Source organism: Rhincodon typus, chromosome 44 (genome assembly GCF_021869965.1).
Source record: "Rhincodon typus isolate 14 chromosome 44, sRhiTyp1.1, whole genome shotgun sequence".
Taxonomy (NCBI): Eukaryota; Metazoa; Chordata; class Chondrichthyes; order Orectolobiformes; family Rhincodontidae; genus Rhincodon; species Rhincodon typus.
Window position 1 is genome coordinate 1,664,322 of NC_063375.1, and position 23,630 is coordinate 1,687,951.

The 23,630-nt window shown below is 45.8% G+C and overlaps 1 protein-coding gene across 2 annotated transcripts in view; it reads right to left on the reverse strand.

Annotated features, from left to right (window-relative positions):
- Window positions 1-244: 244 nt before the first annotated feature.
- The window catches only part of LOC109923094 (tubulin alpha-1B chain-like), a 49,390-nt gene continuing 26,004 nt past the window's right edge, over window positions 245-23,630 (reverse strand). The window contains exons 2-6 of one of the 2 annotated variants that reach the window (XM_048619879.1): window positions 22,824-22,968; window positions 21,067-21,289; window positions 14,944-15,092; window positions 6,845-7,525; window positions 245-1,506 (exon numbers count right to left, since the gene is read on the reverse strand). In XM_048619879.1, coding sequence (XP_048475836.1) covers window positions 1,210-1,506; window positions 6,845-7,525; window positions 14,944-15,092; window positions 21,067-21,289; window positions 22,824-22,826 — 1,353 coding nt within the window. In that variant the 5' untranslated portion in view covers window positions 22,827-22,968 and the 3' untranslated portion in view covers window positions 245-1,209. The remainder of the gene's footprint in view (window positions 1,507-6,844; window positions 7,526-14,943; window positions 15,093-21,066; window positions 21,290-22,823; window positions 22,969-23,630) is intronic. The other variant, XM_048619880.1, reaches the window with a different exon arrangement.

The window sequence follows — 23,630 nt, forward strand, 5'->3', positions numbered from 1 at the left end:
TTGGCCTCTACCACCACGATCCACCAGTGTGGGGTACGGCATGGGTGCAGAAGTGTATGCCTCTCTGACAGCAGACAGAAAGTCTCGGGTTGGTTTTGGTCCTGGAAGAGATGTAACTGAACTTCCACCTCTACTCTCCCGACTTTTGTGTCGGAGACCAATTTTGTTGCCTGCATTAATACTGCAAATGACAGTCAGGGGTGAAATGGACACAGCAATTACAAAGAAAACACTCACACGCTCTGCTTGTCGACCAACAAATGCACAGAACTTTAAAGCACGCACAATGAGACAAAGCAACACAAGGAAGGCTTCCACTTGGGTAGCGCCTTTCCGAACCTCTCCACATACCCCAGGGCACTTCACCCGCTGTCGTCATTTAAGGAAGTGTTTCCATAGCAAGATCCCTCAAACAGCATTGCGAGAAAGGGGCAGCCAGTCTGCTCCCACTGACGTTGATTCAGGGGGTTAATATGGAGCTGGGGAGAAGTCTGAAGGGCCGCATTGTTACATGGCTGCTTCTTCCTCCTGGTCCAGAAGCATTGAGGGGTATAATGCACGCAAGCATATCCCATCACAATGGACACCTACCTCTCCACTGGGGGGGCGGGGTGTGTGCGCGGGTGGGGTTTGGGGTGGGGGTTGCAAGAGGGGGTGTAGGAAATGTGCCATCTAATGGGAGGGAGCCATCTCACAGATGACATATTTAATAAGGGCCCCAACACCCACTCAGGAACGTGTTGAAGATCCAACAGGAGAACAGCAAGTTCAGGGCTCACCAGCGGTGGTGGGGAGAAGGGATTTGGTATCCAAGGAACCGAATATTAATTCCTCCCAATCCCAGACCAGTAAAGGAAAGCAAAGGGGCCTCCCATTCACCACCTTTCTGTGCGAGGGGTCTTGTTATGCAGAAAAACGACCTACACCCAAAAACAAAAAAAAGGGAAAACTTCCAGCGGTGGGGTGGCAACTTTCTGGATGATCCTGAGATATGGAAAGGGAACGTTTCCCTGAGACTGAGTTCCTTGTGCTGCAGGGGTAGGGGGTTCACATATTCGACATAGCGGCGACCTCCGACATAGATAGGCTCGTCGATCCGAAGACACCTCAATAATGCCATGTGGTAGTCTAGCATGTCCGCGGAATTGGTAGCATGGAGGTTGATTCCAGACGTCAACCTTCTCCCTGTGGTCAATGTCCTTTTTTGTCTTACTCCGCCCTCTCTGTCAGCTCGTTGAGGTAGCTGGAATCATATCCCACCTCTTCGTAATCCCTCTCGAGTGAGGCCATGTCCTCCCGTGAGTCCTGGAACTCCCCTTCCTCCAGACCTTCCCCCACGTACCAGTGCACAAAGGCCCGCTTGGCGTACAGCTTGTCGAACTTCATGTTCAGGCGGGTCCAAGCCGAAGAGATGGCAGTGGTGTTGCTCAGCATACAGATGGCACGGGTCAGCCTGGGCAGGTCACTCCCTGGCACCACCATCGGAGCCTGGTGGTTGATCCCAACCTGCGGGGAAGGAGCACTGGGCTTAGGATTTTCTACTGCATAATCAAAGGCACCGTAATGCCTTGCCACACATAACATAACCCTCTCTTCTCTCTGTGTTCCTTATTACCACCCGTCCATCCCTTGTCCCCATTCTCCATCTATGCAGCTTATGAGTTTGTTCTCGCCTGAGACGAGGGTATCACGAGCAAGGCCGGCATTTTTTACCTGTCCCAATTTGCTCTTGAACTGAGGGCCCACGTCAAAGGGTAGTTAAAGACAACTGACTTATGTAGGAACATAGGAAGAGGATAACAACCACCATGAGATAAGATCATGGCTGATCTGGTTGGAGTTGAGTTTCAGTGTTCTAAACCCCAATTGACACAGGCCCAGCCTGTTTAACTTTTCCCCACAGGGTAAAGGCCAGGGTTTTATTTTTTATTCATTCGTTGGTTTTGATAGCTCAGACCCCATACTCTCAAGAGCACATAGCCTGGACCCTGTACCCCTGAGAGAACATACCAGGATCCTATAGCTTTGAGAGCCCATAACCAGCACCCTGTACCCCTGAGAGAACATACCCAGGATTCTATACCCTTGAGAGCATATAACCTGGACCCTGGAGAATCCATGTCCACAAGATTCTGTACCCAGGACCCTCTACATTCAAGAACTTATGCTCTTGTGAGTCAATGGCCTCAAGAGCTGTACCCATGCCAGCCTGTACCATCAAGAGCCCATAACCATGATCTTGTTTCGTGACAACCTTTACCTTTGACAGTGAGATCCCTTCTGAACCTGTACACACAAGAACCTGTGCACAATATATCCCATATGCACGTGAAATCACACCCATCAGAACCTGTACGCTTGTAAGCCTGTATTTATGAGAATCTGTACACAAGGTATCCTAAACCCATGCAAAATCGTACCCACTGGAACCTTTGTGAACCTGTACTCAGAATATCCTGTAACCACTGGAGCCAGTGCTAAAGGTAAACCTGTACTGATAACAGCCTATACCCTCAAGTGCCTATCCCCATCAGAAACTCCGTTTACCGGTCCTGTAACTAAGCATTCTGTATCCGAGGGAGTAAAAAGACTTGCATTTAGGTAGTGCCTTTTACAACTTTGCGACATCCCAAACAACTTTTCAGTCGATCCAGCACTTCTCAAGAATAGTCACAGTCACCAGACAGGGAGTGGATCAGCTAGTTTATGCTTGATAATCAGATATTTGAGATATTCGGTCAGGCCAGTGGCAGTGTGGCAGTGTGCTGTGGAACAGCAACTCATATTCCGCTTGAGAACCCTGCAGCCCAATGGTATCAATGTGGATTTCACAAGCTTCAAAATCTCCCCTCCCCTACCACATCCCAAAACCAGCCCAGCTCGTCCCCGCCTCCCTAACCTGTCCGTCTTCCCACCTATCTCCTCCTCCCACCTCAAACCCCACCCCCATCTCCTACCTACTAACCTCATCCCGCCCCCTTGACCTGTCCGTCCTCCCTGGACTGACCTATCTCCTCCCTAACTCCCCACCTACACTCACCTTTACTGGCTCCATGCCCACCTCTTTGACCTGTCTGTCTCCTCTCCACCTAGCTTCTCCTCTATCCATCTTCTATCTGCCTCCCCCTCTCTCCCTATTTATTTCAGAACCCACTTCCCCTCCCCCATTTCTGAAGAAGGGTCTAGGCCCGAAACGTCAGCTTTCCTGCTCCTCTTATGCTGCTTGGCCTGCTGTGTTCATCCAGCTCTACACCTTGTTCGCAGTGTGGTTAGTTATGTTACTGGATGAGTGTTCAAGGATGCTAAGTGAAGTTTTTTCTAGACCCACCACAGTCGTTGATTAAATAGATCTGGAGTTGAAAGTTTGCGTCAGAAACAGTGACCATGAATCTACTAGATTGTCCTTAATTACCCAACTGTCAACATCCTGGCAGTTACCATTGACCAGAAGTTCAATAGACTTCCTGTAAAAACACAGTGGCTACAGGAGTAGATCGGACTTTAGGAATGCTGCACTGAGTAACTCCCCTCCTGACTTCCCAAAGCCTGTATACAAGGCACAAGTCAGGAGTGTGATGGAATATTCCACACTTGCCTGGATGGGTGCAGCTGCAACAACACTTGAGAATCTGGACAGCATTCAGGACAAAGCAGCCCATTTGATTAACAGCACATCCACAAACATCCATTCCCTCCGCCACTGAGGCTCAGTAACAGCAGTGTGCACTATATAAAAGATGTGCTGCAGAAATTCACCAAAGATCCTTAAAAACATCTTCCAATCCCATGAGAACTTCCATCTGGAAGAACAAAGGGCAGCAGATACATGGGAACACCACTTCCTGCAAGTTCTCCTCCAACCACTCACCATTCTGACTTGGAAATCTTGGAATTCCCTCCCTAATGGCATTATGGGTGAACCCACAGCAAATGGACTGCAGCAGCTGAAGAAGGCAGCTCACTTTCTCCAGGGGCAGCTAGGGACAGGCAATATATGCTGGCCAAGCCAGTGACACCCAAGTCCTATGAAAGAATAAAAAAAGCATTTGGTTCACTAAAGTCCTTTTAGTAAGGAATTCCCCAGTCCTTATCCAGTTTGGGGTAACTGGTATGTGACTACAGACCCACAACAGTGTGGCTGTACAATGAATGGTAGGGCCTTGGGTAGTGTTGTAGAACAGGGGGACCTTGGGGTTCAGGTACATATTCTTTGAAGTTTGTGTCACATATAGACAGGGTGGTTAAAAGGCATTTAGCACACTTGCTTTTATTGCTCAGTCCTTTCAGTACAGGAGTTGGGACATCATGTTGAAGTTGTGCAGGACATTGGTGAGGCCTCTTCTGAAGTACTGTGTCCTGTTATGGGACGGATATTATTAAGCTAGAGAGTGTTCAGAAGAGATTTACCAGGACGTTGCTTGGTATGGAAGGTTTGAGTTATAAGGAAAGGCTGGATAGGCTGGGACTTTTTACACAGGAGCATAGGAGGTTGAGAGGTGACCTTATAGAAGTTTATAAAATCACGAGAAGTATAAATAGGGTTAATGGTAGGTGTATTTTCCCTAGGATGGGGAATTTCGAGACTAGGAGGCATATTTTTAAGGTGAGAGGAGAGAGATTTAAAAAAGACATGGGGGAAATGTTTTTACATAGGATGGTTCGCGTGTGGAATGAACTTCCTGAGAAAGTGTTGGCTGCAAGTACAGTTACAACATTTAAAAGACATTTAGATAAGTATATGAATAGGAAAGGTTTGGAGGGATGTGGCCCAGGAGCAGGCAGGTGGGACTAGTTTAGTTTGGGATTATGTTTGGCATGGACTGGTTGGTCGAAAGGGTCTGTTTCCGTGCTGTATGACTCTATGACTGTTTAGTAGTTCAAGAAAGCTGCTCACCACCACCATCACAACAGCAATTGGGTTGGGCAATAACCCAGGGACCATCCCATTCCCACAGAAAGATTTTTTTTAAAAAAGTAGTCTCGTGGCATCGTCGTCCAGTCATTACAACACTGGGGAGAGCTTTCGGCCCATTGAGTCCATGCTGGCTATCCGGAGAGAAGCAGTCAGTACCGCCGCTCTGCCCTGTTGGCCCTATGAGTTTATTTCCATTGTGTTGTCTTTTTAAATTCCTTTCATCCACTTCCACCCCCTCCCTTTGTAGGTCATGAGTTCCAGATCTTTACCACTCAGTGCATCAGAAATGTTCCTCTACCCCAGTCACCTGCCCAGTCTTTACCCAAAATCTGTGTTCTTCCCCCAACAGTCCTCGTGCTATCAGCTATAGGGAGCAGCTTTTCCTCATCAACTATACGTAAAGCTTTCACAACGTGGTCCACCTTGATCACATCTCCCCACAATCTCTCTTGTCCCAGGAAAATGGCCCCAGCTTCTCCTACTGAACCTTGGAGTGTAGATTCCCCTCACCCCAGAACCATTCTGATAAATCTCCCTCCGTGCTCTCCTGGGGATCCTCACGTCCTTCTTAAAGAACTGGATGCAATACTCTCTGGTTGGGGGCCTAACCAGAAGTCTCAAAAGGTTCGGCATAACATCCTGCTTTTACGCTCGCAGCCTCTATTCAAGGAGCCCAAGATCTCATAACCCCATTCTCAGTTAGTTCTGCCACCTTCAGAGAGATCGGGACATGTTGTTGAGAATCATAGAATCCCTATAGTGCAGAAAGAGGTCATTCAGCCCATCGAGTCTGCACCGACCCTCTGAAGAGCATCCCATCCAGACCCAGCCTATCCTATCCCCATAACCCTACATTTTGCCACGGCTTATCCACTTAGCCTGCACATGCTCGCACACTACAGGACAATTTTGCATGGCAAATCCACCTACCCCGTGTATCTTCAGACTGTGGGAGGAAACTGGAGCGTCCGGAGGAAACCCACACAAACCTGGGGAGAATGTGCAAACTCCACACAGACAGTCACCCCGAGGCTGGAATCAAACCTGGGTCCCTTTATTTTCCTTTATTCATTCACGGGCTGAGGGCATCGCTGGTTAGGCAGCATTTATTACCCATCCCTAATTGCTCAGAGGGCAGTTCAGAGTCAACCACATTGCTGTGGGTCTGGAGTCACATGTAGGCCAGACCAGGTAAGGATGGCAGTCTCCTTCCCTAATGGACATTACTGAACCAGATGGGTTTTTCCAACAATTGACAATGGATTCATGGTCATCGTTAGATTCTTAATTCCAGATATTTATTGAATTCAAATTTCACCATCTGCTATGGCAGGGTTCGAACCCAGGTCACCAGAATGTTATCTGGGTCTCTGGGTTAACAAAAACCAAAAGAACTGCGGATGCTGTAACTCAGGAACAAAAACAAGGTTGCTGGAAAAGCTCAGCAGGTCTGGCAGCATCTGTGAAGGAGAAAACAGAGTTAACGTTTTGGGTCCGGTGACCCTTCCTCAGAACTGGGATAACTCTGGATTAACAGTCCAGCGATAATACCACTAAGCCATCGCCTTCCCCCGGAACGGTGAGACAGTAGGGCTAACCGCTGAGCCATGGTGGTGCTCATTGGCTGTCGTAAAGTCCCATCTGGTATACAGATGTCCTTCAGGTAAAGGAGAGCTACCATCCTTACTTGTAACACCAGACCCACAGCCAATGCAGCGACTCTTAATGACCCTCTGCAGTTCCCAAGTTAGTTTAAGGGGCTGCCAGGGATAGGGCAACAAATGCTGGCTTTGCCTGCAATGCCAAGATCCAGTGTGAGGATAAAGGAGGAAAAGAAGTACCTTAAATCAATGTCTTCTGTTGCGTGACCTCTCCACCAATAGGAATGCCAATGGGGAACAGTTTCAGTATAACTTCAAGGGGACTCACCTTGAATCCAGTCGGGCACCAATCCACGAAGCTGATAGCGCGCATGCTCTTGATGGTGGCAATGGCAGTGTTGATCTCTTTTACCGACACATCCCCTCGGTACAGCATGCAGCACGCCATGTACTTGCCAGTGTGGGGACTGCACTTGACCATCTGGTTGTCTGGCTTGAAGCAGGCCTTGGTGATCTTCAGCGTGGAGTGCTGGGTGTTTTTGTTCTCCTCCTTCGACATCAGCGGCGCGTAGGTGGCCAGAGGGAAGTGGATGCGTGGGTAGGGCACCAGGTTGGTCTGGAACTCTGTCAGGTCCACGTTGAGGGCGCCCTCGAACCGCAGGGACGCCGTGATGGACGAGACAATCTGTGCCACCAGGCGGTTGAGGTTGGTGTAGCTCGGGCACTCGATGCCAAGGTTGTGCTGGCAGATATCATAGATGGCTTCGTTGTCCACCATGAAGGCGCAGTCGGAGTGCTCCAGGGTGCAGTGGGTGACCAGCACTGCGTTGTACGGCTCGACCACCGCGGTGGAGATCTGGGGAGCGGGGTAGACGGAGAACTCCAGCTTGGCTTTCTTGCCGTAGTCGACGGAGAGTCTCTCCATCAGGAGGGAAGTGAAACCCGAACCAGTGCCACCCCCGAAACTGTGGAAGATGAGGAATCCCTGCAGCCCTGTGCACAGGTCAGCCTGTGGGTGGGATGGGAAAGAAAATCAGAGTCATATCATGAAGAATGGTTCCACGGACTGAGTGCGTACTGTTGTGAACCGGACCAGACCAGACCCCCTCTGTCATCACCTCCAGACTCCCCTAGAACCTAACGTTTTCTTATTTTAAAGGTAGATACAAAGTGCCACGTTCCAGATGTGATGCGACTGGTCAAACTACTCGATATTAAACAAAACACAATTTATTTAAATACTGTACTTGAATACATACAAAAGAAAGAAGAATTTATGATAACAACAATTGGAAAAATTAACCGAATAATAGATACAGTACCTATTGCTAATTAACTGTTCCAATATAGTAACATCCAATAAACACACCCCTTGGTAAAAAGACAAATTCAGACACAGATTCTCACATGCAGTTCTCCAATCCAGGAGGAAAAAACATCAAGGGAAAATTCCCAGAAAGTAGCAGCTAGGAGACATGCACTGAAGCTCCTAACTCTTTTGTGACCCCAAAGGCTTCTGCTTAAAGTTAAACCTAAAAACTAAAACAAAAACTAGAAAGCCTGGTCTATGATAGATGGCCACACCCAGGCTACTTCCATTGTTCCAACTTTTAAAAAAAATCCCAAGGCCTCACAAATTGTTTATTTTCTTAGAGACAGCTTGGTGCCTCGGCCTTACAATCTCTCTTCAAGAAACAACCAGGATAAAATAACCTCTGAAAATGACAGAATCGTCACAATGTTCCCCCTTTTGGATTAAGGGATGATCTGATCGTTGCACTGAAGGATGGGTCTGGATAGACAGAGAGAAAGAAATTCTTCAGGTAGGATGGGTGTCCAGAGCAAGGGGCTGGAACCTTAAAATTGAAGCTAGGCTGTTCAGGGCTGCTGCCAGGAAGCATTTTTTTTACAGGAAGGGGAACAGAAAGCTGGGATTCTCCTTTCCCCACCTGAAGGCTGTCGAGATAGGAGATATATTGGACATTTCCGTTTGAGATGTTTGCCGGACACGAAGAGTTATGAAGCCAGTGCAGGTGGATGGAGTTAGGATGTAGACGGACCGTGACATGATGAGCAAATACAACAGGCTAGAGGGACTGAATAGCCTCCTCCTGTGCTTCAGCTCCCATCACATCCTGTCAGGATGTTCCCGAGGGGTTACGCAAAGATGAGTGAAAAGTTCGAGAAACCCCAGTCTACTATTTCTGAGTTGGTAACTTGCTTTCAGCCACCTGAGTCACAGGACCTGTTGGCACTGTGCTAATGTCACTGGACTAGTAATCTGGAGTCCCAGGCTGATGAGCAGGGGGCACACAGATTGTCATAAAAACCCATCCGGTTCATGAGTGCCCTTTCAAGTAGGAAATCCACCAACCTCACCTGGCCTGGCCTCCATGTGACTTGAGACCCACATCAAATCTCGGATCTTCGCTGTCCTCTGAAATAGCCTTGTCAGCTGAAGGGAGACAGGCAACAAACCTGCAAAACCTGAATCCCATGAATGGACAAACAGACAGTTCCTTAGAATCATAGAGTCATGCAGCAATTGAAACAGGCCCTTTGGCCCACCATGTTAATGCCGACCAACAGACACCAAATCACACCAATCCATTTACTTGCACTTGGTCCATACCCCTGGCACTTTATGTACTCATCCAGTTCCTTCTTAAATGTTGTGAGAGTACCTGCCTCCACCACCCTCTCAGGCAGCACCTTCCATATTCTTACCATTCTCTGACTGAAAAGTTTTTTTTCTCAGATTTCCTCTAAGCCACTTATTCCTCACCTTAAACACGTGCCGTCTAGTTTTAGACATATCTGCCATGGTACAAAGGTTCTCACAATTTGCCCTGTCTCTATGCCTCTTGTAATTTTGTATACTTCCCTCCTCAGCCTCCTCTGCTCCAGGGAAAACAAATCCAGGCTATCCAGTCTCTCCTCATTACTGGGACTTTTCTTTCCCAGGCTACATCCTGGTGAATATCCTCTGCACCTTCTCCAGTGCAATCATGATAGTGTGGCCTCCAGAACTGCACACTGTATTCCATCTGTAGCCTAACCAATGTCTTACAAAGTTGTAACAAGACTTCCTTGCTCCTACGTTCTATGCCCCAGCTAATGAAGGTGAGCATCCCTTCTTCACCACCCTGACTACTTGTGCTGCACCTTCAGGGATCTATGGACTTGTTAACAAAGTTCCCTTTGTTCCTCAGTACTCCCTAGGGACCTACCATGCATTGTGCATATCCTCCCCTTATTTGACCACAAATGCATCACCTTGCACGTATCAGGATTAAATTCCATCTGCCAATTTACTGGCTGATCAATATCAGACTGTAGCCTGAGACCATTCTCCTCCGTGTTAACAATACGACTTAAGATTCTGTACCTGGGTACCTTTGTGAGTACATGTGGCAATAAACCTAATTCAATTCTCATGACATCTGCAAATTTACTAAATATATTTTCTACATTCACAATCAAGTCATTAATTCCTCTCTCTCCTCCTTCAAGATCTGCCTTAAAAGCAACCATTTTTTGGTTTGATGAGGGATGTTTTATGACATTAGAGGTGCCTGTACAGTTTGCAAGTTGTTTAGGTTGGCATCCGAACAAGGGGAAAAGATGAAATGAGAACACAAGCAAAAGAGAGAGAAAAAGAACAGGAATTAAGGCTCAATGAGGCTAAATTTACCTTTTAGCGGTTGCCAATGCTCAGGACAGGAAAAGTGGAGTATCAAGCCTATAAGGCATGGAAAGTGATCCTAATTTGTGTTTTTAAACGATACTGTCTTGTTGAATTTTTAAAATGGATTTAAAACACAGAATGGTCAAATTGGCTGAACCATTTTGTTTTCCTCCCATAGCTCTGAAATCTTAGCTTAGATTGATTTTTAATATCAGAACACACAAGCAGCAGCTCCAGGCTAAGATGAAGTCTGCCTCTAGTTTCCAGCTCTTTTGAAACCTGTTTTCCATGAAAAAATTCTTCCACTTTCCTGAAAAGTGGACCAGCCTCATACTTTTCTGCATTCAACTGCATCTGTGTTCCAATGGAAAGGGAATTCTGCCAGACCAGCTAACTGCAAGAACCTTCACCAGATACTGATTAAAGGACTCTGATTCATATGAACTAATGCCAGATATTCTTCTTCCTGTTATTTGTGATTGTCATTTATTTTCTCTTCTTTCTTTCTTGTATGCTTGTGTGTGGGGACGTGTTGTGGAAATAATTCCTCAGGTTGAATGTATGAACAAACGACCCTTCTTGAATAGACCTTGATTGGATGGGCCAACTGGCTGAGGAGTGGCAGATAGAGTTTAATTTAGATAATTGAGGTGTCGCATTTTGCTCAGGCAAATCAGGGCAGAACTTATACAGTAAATGGTAGGGCCTGTGGAATGTTGCCAAGCAAAGAGACCCAGGGATGCAGGTGCATAGTTCCTTGAAAGTGGTTTTGCAGGTAGACAGGATGGTGAAGAAGGTGTTTGGCACTCTTGCCTTCATTGGTCATAACACTGAGTATAGGAATTTGAAAAGAAAGATGAGAGAGAGTCAGAGTATGTAGTAACTTTGAAAAACTAAACTGCATTTATTTCAATGCCAGGGGTCTTACAGGTAAGGTTGATGAACTCAGGGCACGTTTAAGAAGATGGGATTGGGACGTCATAGCTATTACAGAAACTTGGCTGAGTGATGGCCAAGACTGGCAGCTCACTGTTCTGGTTTTAGATGCTATGGGAAGGATAGAAAAGGAGGCAAGAACGGAGGGCAAGGGGTGGCGTTTTTGATTAAGGAATACATTACTCCTGTAACCAGGGAAGATATTTCTGAAAAATTGTCCAGTGAAAATATATGAGTAAAAATTACAAATAAGAAATGAAAGATCAGTTTGGTGGGATCGTACTATAGGGCCCCCACTAGTAAGAGAGAAATTGAGAAACAAACATGTATCTCAGATATATGTAAGCATAATAAGGTTGTAATAATGGGGAATTTTAAATTGCCAAACATTAACTGGGACTACCATAGTGTTAAAGGTTTGGATGGTAAAGAATTTGTCAAATTTGCTCAAGAAAATTTTCTTTATCAATATGTGGATGCTCCTATTAGAAAAGGAGCAAAACTAGACCTTCTTTAGGGCATTTAGGGAGGGCAGGTGACTGAAGTAAAGTCGGGGAACACTTTGGGTCTAGCAATCATAATTCTATCAGTTTCAAAATGGTTCGGAGAAGGATAAGCCTTCCTTAAAAGGAATTTAATTATTGTGAGGCAAATTTTAATGGTATGAGTCAAGAACTTTCAGAAGTTGATTTGAGTAGACTGTTCGCAGGTAAAAGGACGTCTGACAATTGGGAGGCTTTCAAGGGTTTGATGATGAGAGTTCAGAGGCATTATCTTCCTGTTAAAGTGAAGGGTAAGGCTGGTAAAATTAAGGAACAATAGATGAATATAGATGTTGAGGTTCTAGTCAAGAATAAAAGAGAATTTTTTTTAGATACAGACAACTTGGTTCATTTGAATCTCTGAATCAATATAAAGAATGTAGGGACATTCTTAAGAGAGAAATCAGGGAGGCAAAGAGGAGATATGAGTTAGCATTGGCAGATAAGGTTAAGGATAATCCAAAGAGATTCTACAAATACATTAAGAGCAAGAGGGTAACTAGAAAAAGAGTTGGGCATCTTAAAGATCAAGGAGCTCGTCTTTGTGTTGAACCCCAGGAGATGGGAGAGATACTAAATGAATATTTCGCGTCAGTTTTTACTGTGGAGAAAGAAAGAGTCTAAAGAATTGGCATTTTAAAAACAGTTCACATTTCAGAAGAGAAAGTTCAGGAGATCTTAGAGAATATAAAGGTGGATAAATCTCCGGGACCTGATCTAATGTATCCCAGAATGTTGAGGGAGGTGAGGGAGGAAATGATGAGACTTCATGCAGAAATATTTGCTTCATCTGTAACTATAGGTGAGGTGCCTAATATTGTACCGTTGTTTAAGAAAGGTTGCAAGGAGAAACCGGGGAATATCGACCTGAGAGTCTGACTTCGGTTGTGGGTAAATTGTTGGAGGTGATTATAAAAGATAGGATTTATGGACATTTAGAGAGGCAAAAATTGTTTACGGATAGTCAGCATGATTTTGTGTGAGGAAAATTTTGTCTCACAAACTTGATTGAGTTTTTTGAGGAAGTTACTGAAAAGGTTGATGATGGCAGAGCAGTAGACGTTGTTTATTTGGATTTTAGTAAAGCCTTTGGCGAGGTTCTGCATGGTAGACGAATGAATAAAGTCAAATCACATGGGATTCAGGGTGAGCTTGCCAATTGTATACATAATTAGTTTAATGGCAGGAGACAGAGACTAATGGTGGAGGGTTGCTTTTTGGACCGGAGGCCTGTGACCAACGGTGTTCGACACGGATCAGTTCTGGGTCCTCTTTTGTTTATCATTTATATAAATGATTTGGATGAGAATATAGAAGGCATGGTTAGTATCTTTGCAGATGACACCAAAATTGGTGGCGTTGTAGACAGTAAAGGAGGTTTTCTAAGATTACAAAGTGATCTTAATCAAATGGGTCAATGGGCTGCAAAATGGCAGATGGAGTTCAATCTGGATAAATGTGAGGTATTGCATTTTGATACAACAAACAAGGGTAGGGCTTATACAATTAATGGTAGGGCCTCAGGTAGTGTTGTAGAACAGAGGGACCTAGGGGTGCAAGTACATAGTTCTTTAAAATTTGCATCACACATGGATAGGGCACTTAAAAAGTCATTTGGCATGCTTGTCTTCATTGCTCAGTCCTTTGCATATAGAAGTTGGGACATTATGTTGAGGTTGTACAGGACATTGGTGAGGTCTCTTCTGGAATACTGTGTCCAGTGCTGGGCGCCGAGTTATAGGAAGGATATTATCAAGCTGAAGATGGTTCAGAAGAGATATACCAGGATGTTGCCAGGTATGGAAGGTTTGTGTTCTAAGGAAAGGCTGGATTGGGTGGGACTTTTTCCACTGGAGCATAGGAGGTTGAGAGGTGACCTAATTGAAGTTTATAAAATTACGAGAGGTATAGATAGGTTAATGGTCGGTGTCTTTTCCCTAGGATGGGTGATTTTAAACTAGGCGGCACATTTTTAAGGTGAGAGGCAAGAGATTTAAAAAAGACATGAGAGGTAAATCTTTTACACAGAGGGTGGTTCGTGTGTGGAATGGACTTCCTGATGAAGTGGTGGATGAGGGTACAATTACATCATTTAAAAGACATTTAGATGGATATACAAATAGGAAAGGTTTGGAGGGATATGGGCCAGGAGCAGGCAGGTGGGACTAGTTTAGTTTGGGATTATGTTCAGCATGGACTGGTTGGACCGAAGGGTCTGTGTCCGTGTTGTATGACTCTATGAATTGGGATGTCATGTGTAGTTGTACAGGACATTGGTTAGGCCACTTTCGGAATACTGTGTAAAATTCTGGTCACCCTTCTATAGGGAGGATGTTGTTGAACTTGAGAGGGTGCAGAAAAGATTTACAAGGATGTTGCCAGGGTTGGAGGGTTTGAGCTATAAGGGGAGGCTGAATAGGCTGGGGCTATTTTCCCTGGACCGTTGGAAGATGAGGGGTGACCTTATAGAGGTTTATAAAATGATGGAAGAGCATGGAGAGGGTGAATAGCCAAAGTTTTTTTTCCCAGGGTGGGGGGGGGTCCAAAACGAGAGGGCATAGGTTTAAGGTGAGAGGAGAAAGATTTAAAAAGGACCTGAGGGGTAACCTTTTCGTGCAAAGGGTGGTGCGTGTGTGGAATGAGATGCCAGAGGAAGGGGTGGAGGCAGGTAGAATTACAACATTTAAAAGTATATGTATGTGACTAGGAAGGGTTTAGAGGGATATGGGCCAAATGCTGGCAAATGGGACTAGGTCAGATTGGGATGTCTGGTCAGCACAGATGAGTTGGATCAAAGGGTCTGTTTCCATGTTGTATGACTCTAATGAGAGTTTGTTGTGTGTGTCATTTTTAAAAGAGAATTGGACTTCATAAGCAGAAAGTTGGGCAGAACTCCACTGCATGTTTGAGAAAGAGAAAAGAAGCAGGATGAAAATTGATAAAACCATCTTTGCTTAACGACAGATGGAGAGGACCATAAAAACAATTCACCTCTCCTACTTATCTGTGACACAGAGTCAAGGTCTCTAATCTCGCTCCAGTGGCAGATCTCCATCATTCTTGCCCTCCCTTGCGAGTGATACAGATCAGAATGTTATGGAAAGAAAGGATTAAGCCTTGTGTTAGCCCTTGTGATCAAACAGGCCACACACCAGTACTCGCCAACCTAGTCCCCAAAGGAATATTAGTCACCATGCCGGGGAAGATGTGCAGGGAAGAGCACCCAGCCCTCCATTAATTTGATCTTAATGAATAACGTACCATTTTCCTTATTCGATCCAAGACCAGATCCACAATCTCCTTCCCGATGGAGCAGTGGCCCCGGGCGTAGTTATTAGCTGCATCCTCCTTGCCAGTGATGAGCTGCTCAGGGTGAAAGAGCTGCCGATAGGTGCCAGTGCGGACCTCATCTGAGGACAGTGCAAGAAATGGTGAATGATTAACTGGGTGCTCCATTTGCTGGAATACATCAGGCGGCGGCATGAGTTGTGAACTGTAGAATCTCACATGAAACGTGTCCTGAGTGAGTGACGGCCCAATACTTGACATGGGATTCCCCTAACGGACTGCGAGAATGATGAGTTACTCTGACACCACCTGTACTGCTCACTGACAAATACTGGGTCCCAGGCCAAATGCCTCAATTGAAAAAAATCATTCTTGTTTGAAAACATTTCTGTAGCACTGCCCATCTCCATCTGACGCAACTCACCTGCTGCTGAAATCCTCATTGTTATTGTCTCCAGATTCAATAGTTCTCCTGCTCCATAGCTAGTCTCCCAATATCTGGAAAAACTGATTACAAAACTCTCCTGCCATACTTGCACTAAGTTCTCTTCACCTATCACCAGGGTTAAGCAGCAGCTTCTCTTCCTGGTTAAGTAGTCTCCTCCATCTCCTACACCCCTCCCTATCTCTGTCACCTCCTCCAGCACCTACACCCCTCCCTATCTCTGTCACCTCCCCTGGCTCATATACCCCTCCCTATCTCTGTCACCTCCTCGAGCACCTATATCCCTCCCTATCTCTGCATTCTTCCAATCCAGCCTCTCTCACATCTCCTGATTCCCATCACTCCACCTTTGATGGCCATGCCTTCAGCTGCCTGAGGACCTAACCTCTAGAATGACCTCCTTGAACCTCCCTGGTTCTATCTCCTCCTTCTAGGTGAATGCCTCTTTGACTGGGATTTTGATCATTCTGTTTACACAGAAATGTGGCTTAATATCACATTCTCTGTCTGATTTCCGCCCCTATGAAGTGCCATGTGGCATTTTTACCACATTAGAGGAGCTACATAAATGCAAGTTGTTCTTCTGCCAGCTGCAATTTGCAGACAGTTAAGATGTGTGCGGAAGTTTTCCTGACTTTTTCAAACAAAGTGATTCAAATTGCGGATCTTTCACTTGCAGCAGTAGCTGACTGTGTCTTGTCCTTTGTGGTCATACCTCAAACTCCACCAACCCCCAACTCCACCCCCCTCCCCTTCCCACCCACCCCCCACACACACACAGTGAGTCAGCTCTCAATGGAAGACCCCAGAAACACACTCATGTTACTTTTTGACTGAGAAGATTCCCCTTCTTGCCTCAGAAAATTAGTCCTCAATAGGGGCTGCTTATTGGCTCCTATGGAGTTCGGGGTTGGATGGGAACAAAGAAAGGAAAGACTTGCATTTAAATAGCACCTTTCACAACCCAAGGACTTTCCCAATTCACAGGCAATGTACAATTTTTGATTTTGGATTGTAGACGCAGCCGTAATACTTGTGAAATATCCTTGCAACCTACCCCAGGCATCAATTTATTTGGATTTTTGTGTCATCATTGTTTGTGGCAGTTATGATCCGCTGAAAATTGTCTCTCTTTGTTCAAGGGATGACAGGGTCAAGCCCAGCCTGGGTTGCCTAACCCTAATTCCCCTTGAGAAGGTGGTGGCGAGCCCCCTTTGTCGAACTGCTGCTGTCTGCCATGATGTGGGGACACCCATGGGTGCTAACAGAGATGGGTGACACCTTTCCTGCATTATGACAGTGAATACATACATACAGTCATTTTTCTGAAGAAGGGTCTAGGCCCGAAACGTCAGCTTTCCTGTTTCTCTGATGCTGCTTGGCCTGCTGTGTTCACCCAGCTCTACACCTTGTTATCTCATACAGTCATTGAGCTGTGCAGCATGGAAACACACCCTTTGGTCTAACTCGTCCATGCTGACCAGATATCTTAAATTAATCTAATCCCATTTGCCAGCATTTGGTCCATATCCCTCTAAACCCTTCCTTTTCATGTACCCATCCAGATGCCTTTTCAATGTGGTAACTGCACCAGCCTCCACCACTTCCTCTGGCACCACCCTCTGTGTGAAAAGGTGCCTCTTAGGTCCCTTTTAAATCTTTCCCCTCTCTCACCTTAAACCTATGTCCTGTGGTTTTGGACTCCCCTACCCTGGGAACAGGACCTTGGCTATTCACCCTATATCCATGCCCTTTGTGATTTTGTAAGGTCACCCCTCAGCCTCCGACACTCCAGGGAAAATACCCCAGCCATTTCAGCCTCTCCTTATACACGGAGTCACAGTGCTTTGACAGGATAGATAGAGGCCCTTCATCTCATTGTGTCCCTGCTGGTCATCAAGCATTCATTCTAATCCCATTTTCCAGCACTTGGTCTGTAGTCTTGCCATTTCAAGTGCTCATATATATACTTCTCAAAAGTCTTGAGAGTTACTGAATCTACCACCCTTCCAGGTAGTGAGTTTTAGAAAGCGACCACCTTCTGCGTGAAAAAGAACTTCCTTAAATCCCTTCTAGAACTTCTGCTGCTTATCTTAAACCTGCGCACCCTGGTTTTGACCGTTCTACGGAGGGAATTTTTTTTTTACTCACTTGTGGCACTTGTAAACTTAAAGGGATCATGCACTGCTTTTCCCCACTGTCACTTTTACCAACAAACTGTAACTTCCTGCCTTCCAATTCATGAATACTCTACACAACTTTGTAACAATAGCAAGACATCTGAATAGAAATTGTCCCATTGGGCATTATTGGCTGGGCCCAGCATTAACTGCCCGTCCCTAATTGCCCTCCCTTGGGAAGGTGGTGGTGAGCCGCTGAGCCACTGCAGTGACCCGTGTGGTGTAAGGACACCCACCATTAGAGGGGGAGGTCTGGAATTTTGACCCTGGCAACACTGGCCGATATTGCTCCAAGTCAGGATGGTGAGTGGCTTGGAGGGGAACTTGCAGGTTGGTAATGTTCCTGTTTCTTTAAAAAAGGAAGTAGACAAAAGGCAGGTAACTATAGACCTGTTAGTTTAACTTCTATGGTGGGGAAAATGCTTGAATCTATCATCGAGGAAGAAATAGGGTTATGGAGAAGGGGAAAGTCGAACCCCTCTGATAAATAAACCGAAACACAAGCCCCAATCTGTTATGGCAGCAATTAGAGGTTCTCTTCTAAACCTGAAACACCCAGAGAAGCTCACCCCATCCCCCATAATCTGTTAAAATCATGGTTAGATGAAATAAAATCCCTAATCTCCACTCTATATGTAACAAGTAACAATTTATTTCCTTGACCCTAACAATTAACAAATTAACAGACGTACTAACAAACTGAACAATTTCCCCCACACTACTCCCTAACTGACCTAAATTCTGCTGGAACGCTGTTAAAATAAACACAAGTCCCCTTTATATAAACCAATTAAAAGACAACAATAAAACTTAATCTCTCCAAATTCACACAGACTGTGTCTTCTGGAACGCTCTGTCTTCTCTGTTACTCCACAAATGCCTGTCTTCCGCTGATTCTGTAAATTCTTCGGTGAAGACTTTGAGCTAAAATGCCGTGGTGCTTTTTCCGGGTAAAAGGTGCTTTCTTAGACAGCTTAGTGATTTCTTGTGAGAGCTCGGGGCTTATTTCTCAGATGGCAGGCTTGCTTTCCCCTCAGATGATAGTTGGCTCTCACCCCGATTTTCAAAAACCCTTTTCTTATATACCCACCGATGACACATCAAAATCTTGTCATATGATTGGTTTCAGGTTGTCACAACCATCAGTTTTGAATTCAATTGGTTTTCTGTGTCTAGGCGCTTGGTTGAAATTAATTGACTAAATTCAAACTTGTTGACTCGATACCAAAACAAAACTGCCGTTTTGCCTGCCAACTGTAAGGCCTTTTGGTACACTTGTTTCAAGTTTTGGGGTTCTCTGTACAGTACTTGTAAACTTCCAAGTACTTGTAAACTGACAGGGACCATGCACTGTTTTTCCACACTATCATTTTTACCTACAAATTCTAACTCCCTGACTCCCAATGCATGAATATTCTACACAACTTCGTAACAATAGCAAGATATCTGGATAGAAATTGTCTCATCGGGCAGATGCAGTATGGGTTGATGAAAGGCAGGTCATGTTTAACTAATTTACTGGAATTCTTTGAGGACATTACGATCGCAAGTGGATAACGGGGAACTGATGGGTGTGGTGTATCTGGATTTCCAGAAGGGATTTGACAAGGTGCCGCACAAAAGGCTGCTGTATAAGATAAATATGCACTGTGTTACGGGTAATGTATTAGGATTAGGATTGGTTAACTAACAGAAAGCAATAAGTGGGGATAAATGGATGTTTTTCTGTTTAGTGATCAGTAGCTAGTAGTGAGCACTAGGGATCAGTGTTGGAACAGCAATTGTTTATAATTTACATAGATGATTTGCAGTTGGGGAACAGGCATTGTGTGTCAAAGTTCGCTAAGATGAGTGGTAGAGCAAACTGTGCAGAGGACACTGAAAGTCTGAAGAGGGATATAAATAGGTTAAATGAGTGGGCAAGGGTATGGCAGATGGAGTACAAAGTTGGCAAATGTGCATCATCCATTTTGGTAGGACTAACAGCAAAACAGACTATTATATAAATGGTGAAAAATTATAGCATGCTGCTGTGCAGAGGGACCTGGGTGTCCTTGGGCTCGGATCACAAAAAGTTGGTTTGCAGATGCAGCAGGTAATTAAGAAGGCAAATGGAATATTCTCCTTCATTGCGAGAGGGATGGAGTTTAAAAACAGGGAAGTTATGCTGCAGCTGTATAGGGTGCTGGTGAGGCCACACCTGTGTACAGTTCTGGTCTCCTTACTTGAGAAAGGATGTACTTGCACTGGAGGGGGTGCAGAGGAGGTTCACTAGGTTGATTCTGGAGTTGAGAGGGTTGGCTTATGAGGAGAGATTGAATAGCCTGGGATTATACTCATTGGAATTTAGAAGAATGAGGAGGCGTCTTATAGAAACATTTAAAATTATGAAGGGAATAGATAAGATAAAAGCAGGGAGGTTGTTTCCACTGGTGGGTGAAACGAGAACTAGGGGGCATAGTGTCAAAATAAGAGGCAGCAAATTTGGGACTGAGTTGAGGAGGAATTAATTCACCCAAAGGGCTGTGAATCTGTGGAGATCAGTTGAGGCTACCTCATTGAATGCTTTAAAGGCAAAGGTAGAGTTTTCAACACTAAAGGAATTATAGGTTATGGTAAGTGGAACTGAGTCCATGAAAAGATCAGCTATGGTCTTGTTGAATGGCAGAGCAGGCTCAAGGAGCCAGGTGGCCGACTCCTGCTCCTATTTCTTGTGTTCTTATGTTCTCCCTCTACACCCTAGCCATGTCCCATGTAATTTTGTACACTTTAATCAGATTCCCTTCCACCTCAGCTATCTCTGCCCCAGTGAAAACAACCCTATCTAGTCTCTCTTCATATCTGAATTGCTCCAGCCCAGGCAACATCCTGGTGAATCTCTTCTGCACCCACTCCAGCGCAATTACATCCTTCCTATTGTGTGATGACCAGAACTCCACACCGTGCCCTAACTAATATTATGTACAGCTCCAACATAATCTCCTTGCTTATGTATTTAACACCTTGATTAATAATGCACCCCGTTTGCCTCTTAACCACTTTATCTACCAGTCAAAGTTGTGGTTGGTCAGGGCTGGATGCTGTTCGGAGGTTGGGCGCAGAATTGATGGGCTGAATGGCCTCTATCTGCACTGTACTCGTGTACTTTCATGTACTTATCTAAATGTCTTTTAAACATTGGATTTGGACACAAATACACCACTTCCTCAGGAAGTTCATTCCACACGCGAACCACCTGTGTGTAAAAAAACTTGCCCCTCATGTCTTTTTCAAATCTCTCTCCTCTCACCTTAAAAATGTGCTGTCTGGACCCCCAGAGAGGCTGCGCCAATGTGCAGCTGCGCAGTTTAGAGTAAGTGTCACCTGGGACGTCGTGAGTGCTTCTTTTATGGATGCCCCACTTTCTTTCCAAATGCCTTGCAGCCAATGTGCTCAGACGACCGACTGCAACATCACCCCCACCCCCCTTACCAATCACAGTGGGCTCCAGATCGATGAACACGGCCCGGGGAACGTGTTTCCCTGCCCCAGTCTCACTGAAGAAGGTGTTGAAGGAGTTGTCTTGGGCACTGCCGGACTTGGAAGTGCGCATTTTACCGTCCGGCTTGATCCGATGCTCCAGGCAGTACAGCTCCCAGCAGGCATTCCCGAGCTGCACACCGGCCTGGCCAATGTGGAGTGACAGACACTCGCGCTAGAGAGGGGGAGAGCACAGATCATCATTTCAATTGGTAGCTGGCGAACAATGTTTTGTTGAATAAGTGGGAAGTGGATGGGAGAAAAGTGTGTGAAATGCTACTTTATTGCCCGACCACTTCCTCCCTCTGTGCTGCTCCCACATACTCATAGAATGCCTACAATGTGGAATCAGGCCATTCAAGTCCAAACCGAAGAAACATCCCACCCAGACCTAGTTCATCCCTGTAACCCTGCATTTCCCATGGCTAACCTGTCTAACTTGCAAATCCCTTGACACTATGGGCAATTTAGCACGGCCAACCTGCCTAAGCCGCACATCTTTAGACTGTGGGAGGAAACCTATGCAGAAATGGGGAGAACACATAAATTCCACATAGTCACCTGAGGGTGGAATTGAACCCAGGTCCCTGGCACTGTGAGGCAGCAATGCTAACCACTGAGCCACCGTGGTGCCCTGTATTCACCCCTACTCAATCATCTCTCACACTCGCTCCTTTGCTTCCACTGAACACCCCCCCAACCCCACCGCCCCATGCTCAGTGTACACTGCTCTCAAAATTCTCTCCATACACCAACCCCCACTCACGTTCTTACCTGCCATGCAGTTCATTCTATGCCCATCTCTGTGCTCAGCTCGTTCACTGTGTCCCAACCTCTTCGCCGCTCACTGTCCCATTCCCTCCATGGCCTCCCTGCCACTCTCTTGCAGTCTGTGCATGAACCCTCATTATATGAACATAGAACCTGGAAGCAGGGTTAGGCTATTTGGCCCTTTAAGCATGCTCAGCCATTTAATAAGAGCAGGGCTGAACCACACAAGTGAGGTGTGCTGCAGGAATGTAAATGTGGTTTTGTTGTTTAAAGGGGGGACAAAGGAAATGCCAAGCAATTATAGGCCAGTTAGTTTTATTTCAGTGGTGAGCAAGTTGCTAGAATTAATCCTGAAAATTGGGTCAACTGTCACATAGGAAGGCATGGACTAGTCAGGGATAGTCAGCATAGCTTTGTTAAGGGAGGGGGATACTTAAATTGCATGACCAGCTGTGACCAAAGTGAATGGTGGTGCAGATTTGAAGGGCTGAATGGCCTACTCCTGCACTTATTTTCTATGTTTCTATCATTGGGACAGCTTGGTGGAAGCAGATTTCACTACAGATTTGAATCATCGCCCAAATGGTAAATCATTTGTGGGCCACAGATTGGTTGTGGGGAAGTTGGGGGGTGCGGGGAAGCAGTCAGGTTGGCAAAAGTGAGCAGCTGGCACAAACACAATGGGCCAGTGGCCTGCTTTAGTGCTGGACCATTACTGCACATCGCTGGATTGGCCATCCAGCAGACTAATCGCAATGTAACTCTACGGCTAATGCACTAGCCCTACTTGCTCACTCCTACCACGCCCTCCTGTTAATCATTGCCTCACTCCCTCTGCCCTTGTTCCTGACTACCTCCATCCACAATAACCCAAGCAGGGTGAAACCCCTACTGAGGGAATTGCACAGGGCTAGGCACGCATGCCTCATGATACCCACCATCTCGCCGCGCTCCTTCTGTAACCCGTCGAGACGTCACCTGCCCTCACTGCCCCTGGCCACGGTACTACACAACGCCTCTGCTGGTATGGCTTCCTGGTTGTCAACGTGTGGTTCTCCTCCTGGTTAGCTCCTGTTATGCTGGCTGCAGAGTTAACAAGGAGCAACATTGCAATAGGTCAATTGGAGATGTGACTCCAAATATCAGTGAGATCCCTATGTTCATCATTTTCCACCAGTGACACCTCCATACCTGTCATTTTCCACTAGTAACACCCCTATAACCATCATTTTTCGTCACAGCCACCCCTATCCTCATCAAATTACATCAGTTACACTCCTACACACATCAATACCCATCAGTGACACCCCTAAACTCATCAAATCCCATCAATAACACCCCTACACCCAAATCCCATCAGTGACACCCTTACACCCATCAAATCCCATCAGTAACACCCTTACACCTATCAAATCCCATCAGTGACACCCGTACACCCATCAAATCCCATCAGTGACACCACTATACACATCAAATCCCATCAGTGACACCTCTACACCCATTAGATCCCATCAGAGTCACCCTACACACATCAAATCCCATCAATGACACCCCTACACCCATCAGTTTCCATTAGTGACACATTTAAACCCATCAAATCCCATGAGTGACACCTCTAAATCCATCAGTGCCAGCGCTGCATCCATCAGATCCAATTGGTGACATCCCACCACCCAACATGTTGCACCAGTGATACTCCTAACCCATCAAATCCCATCGTTGACACTTTCACACCCTTCAAATCG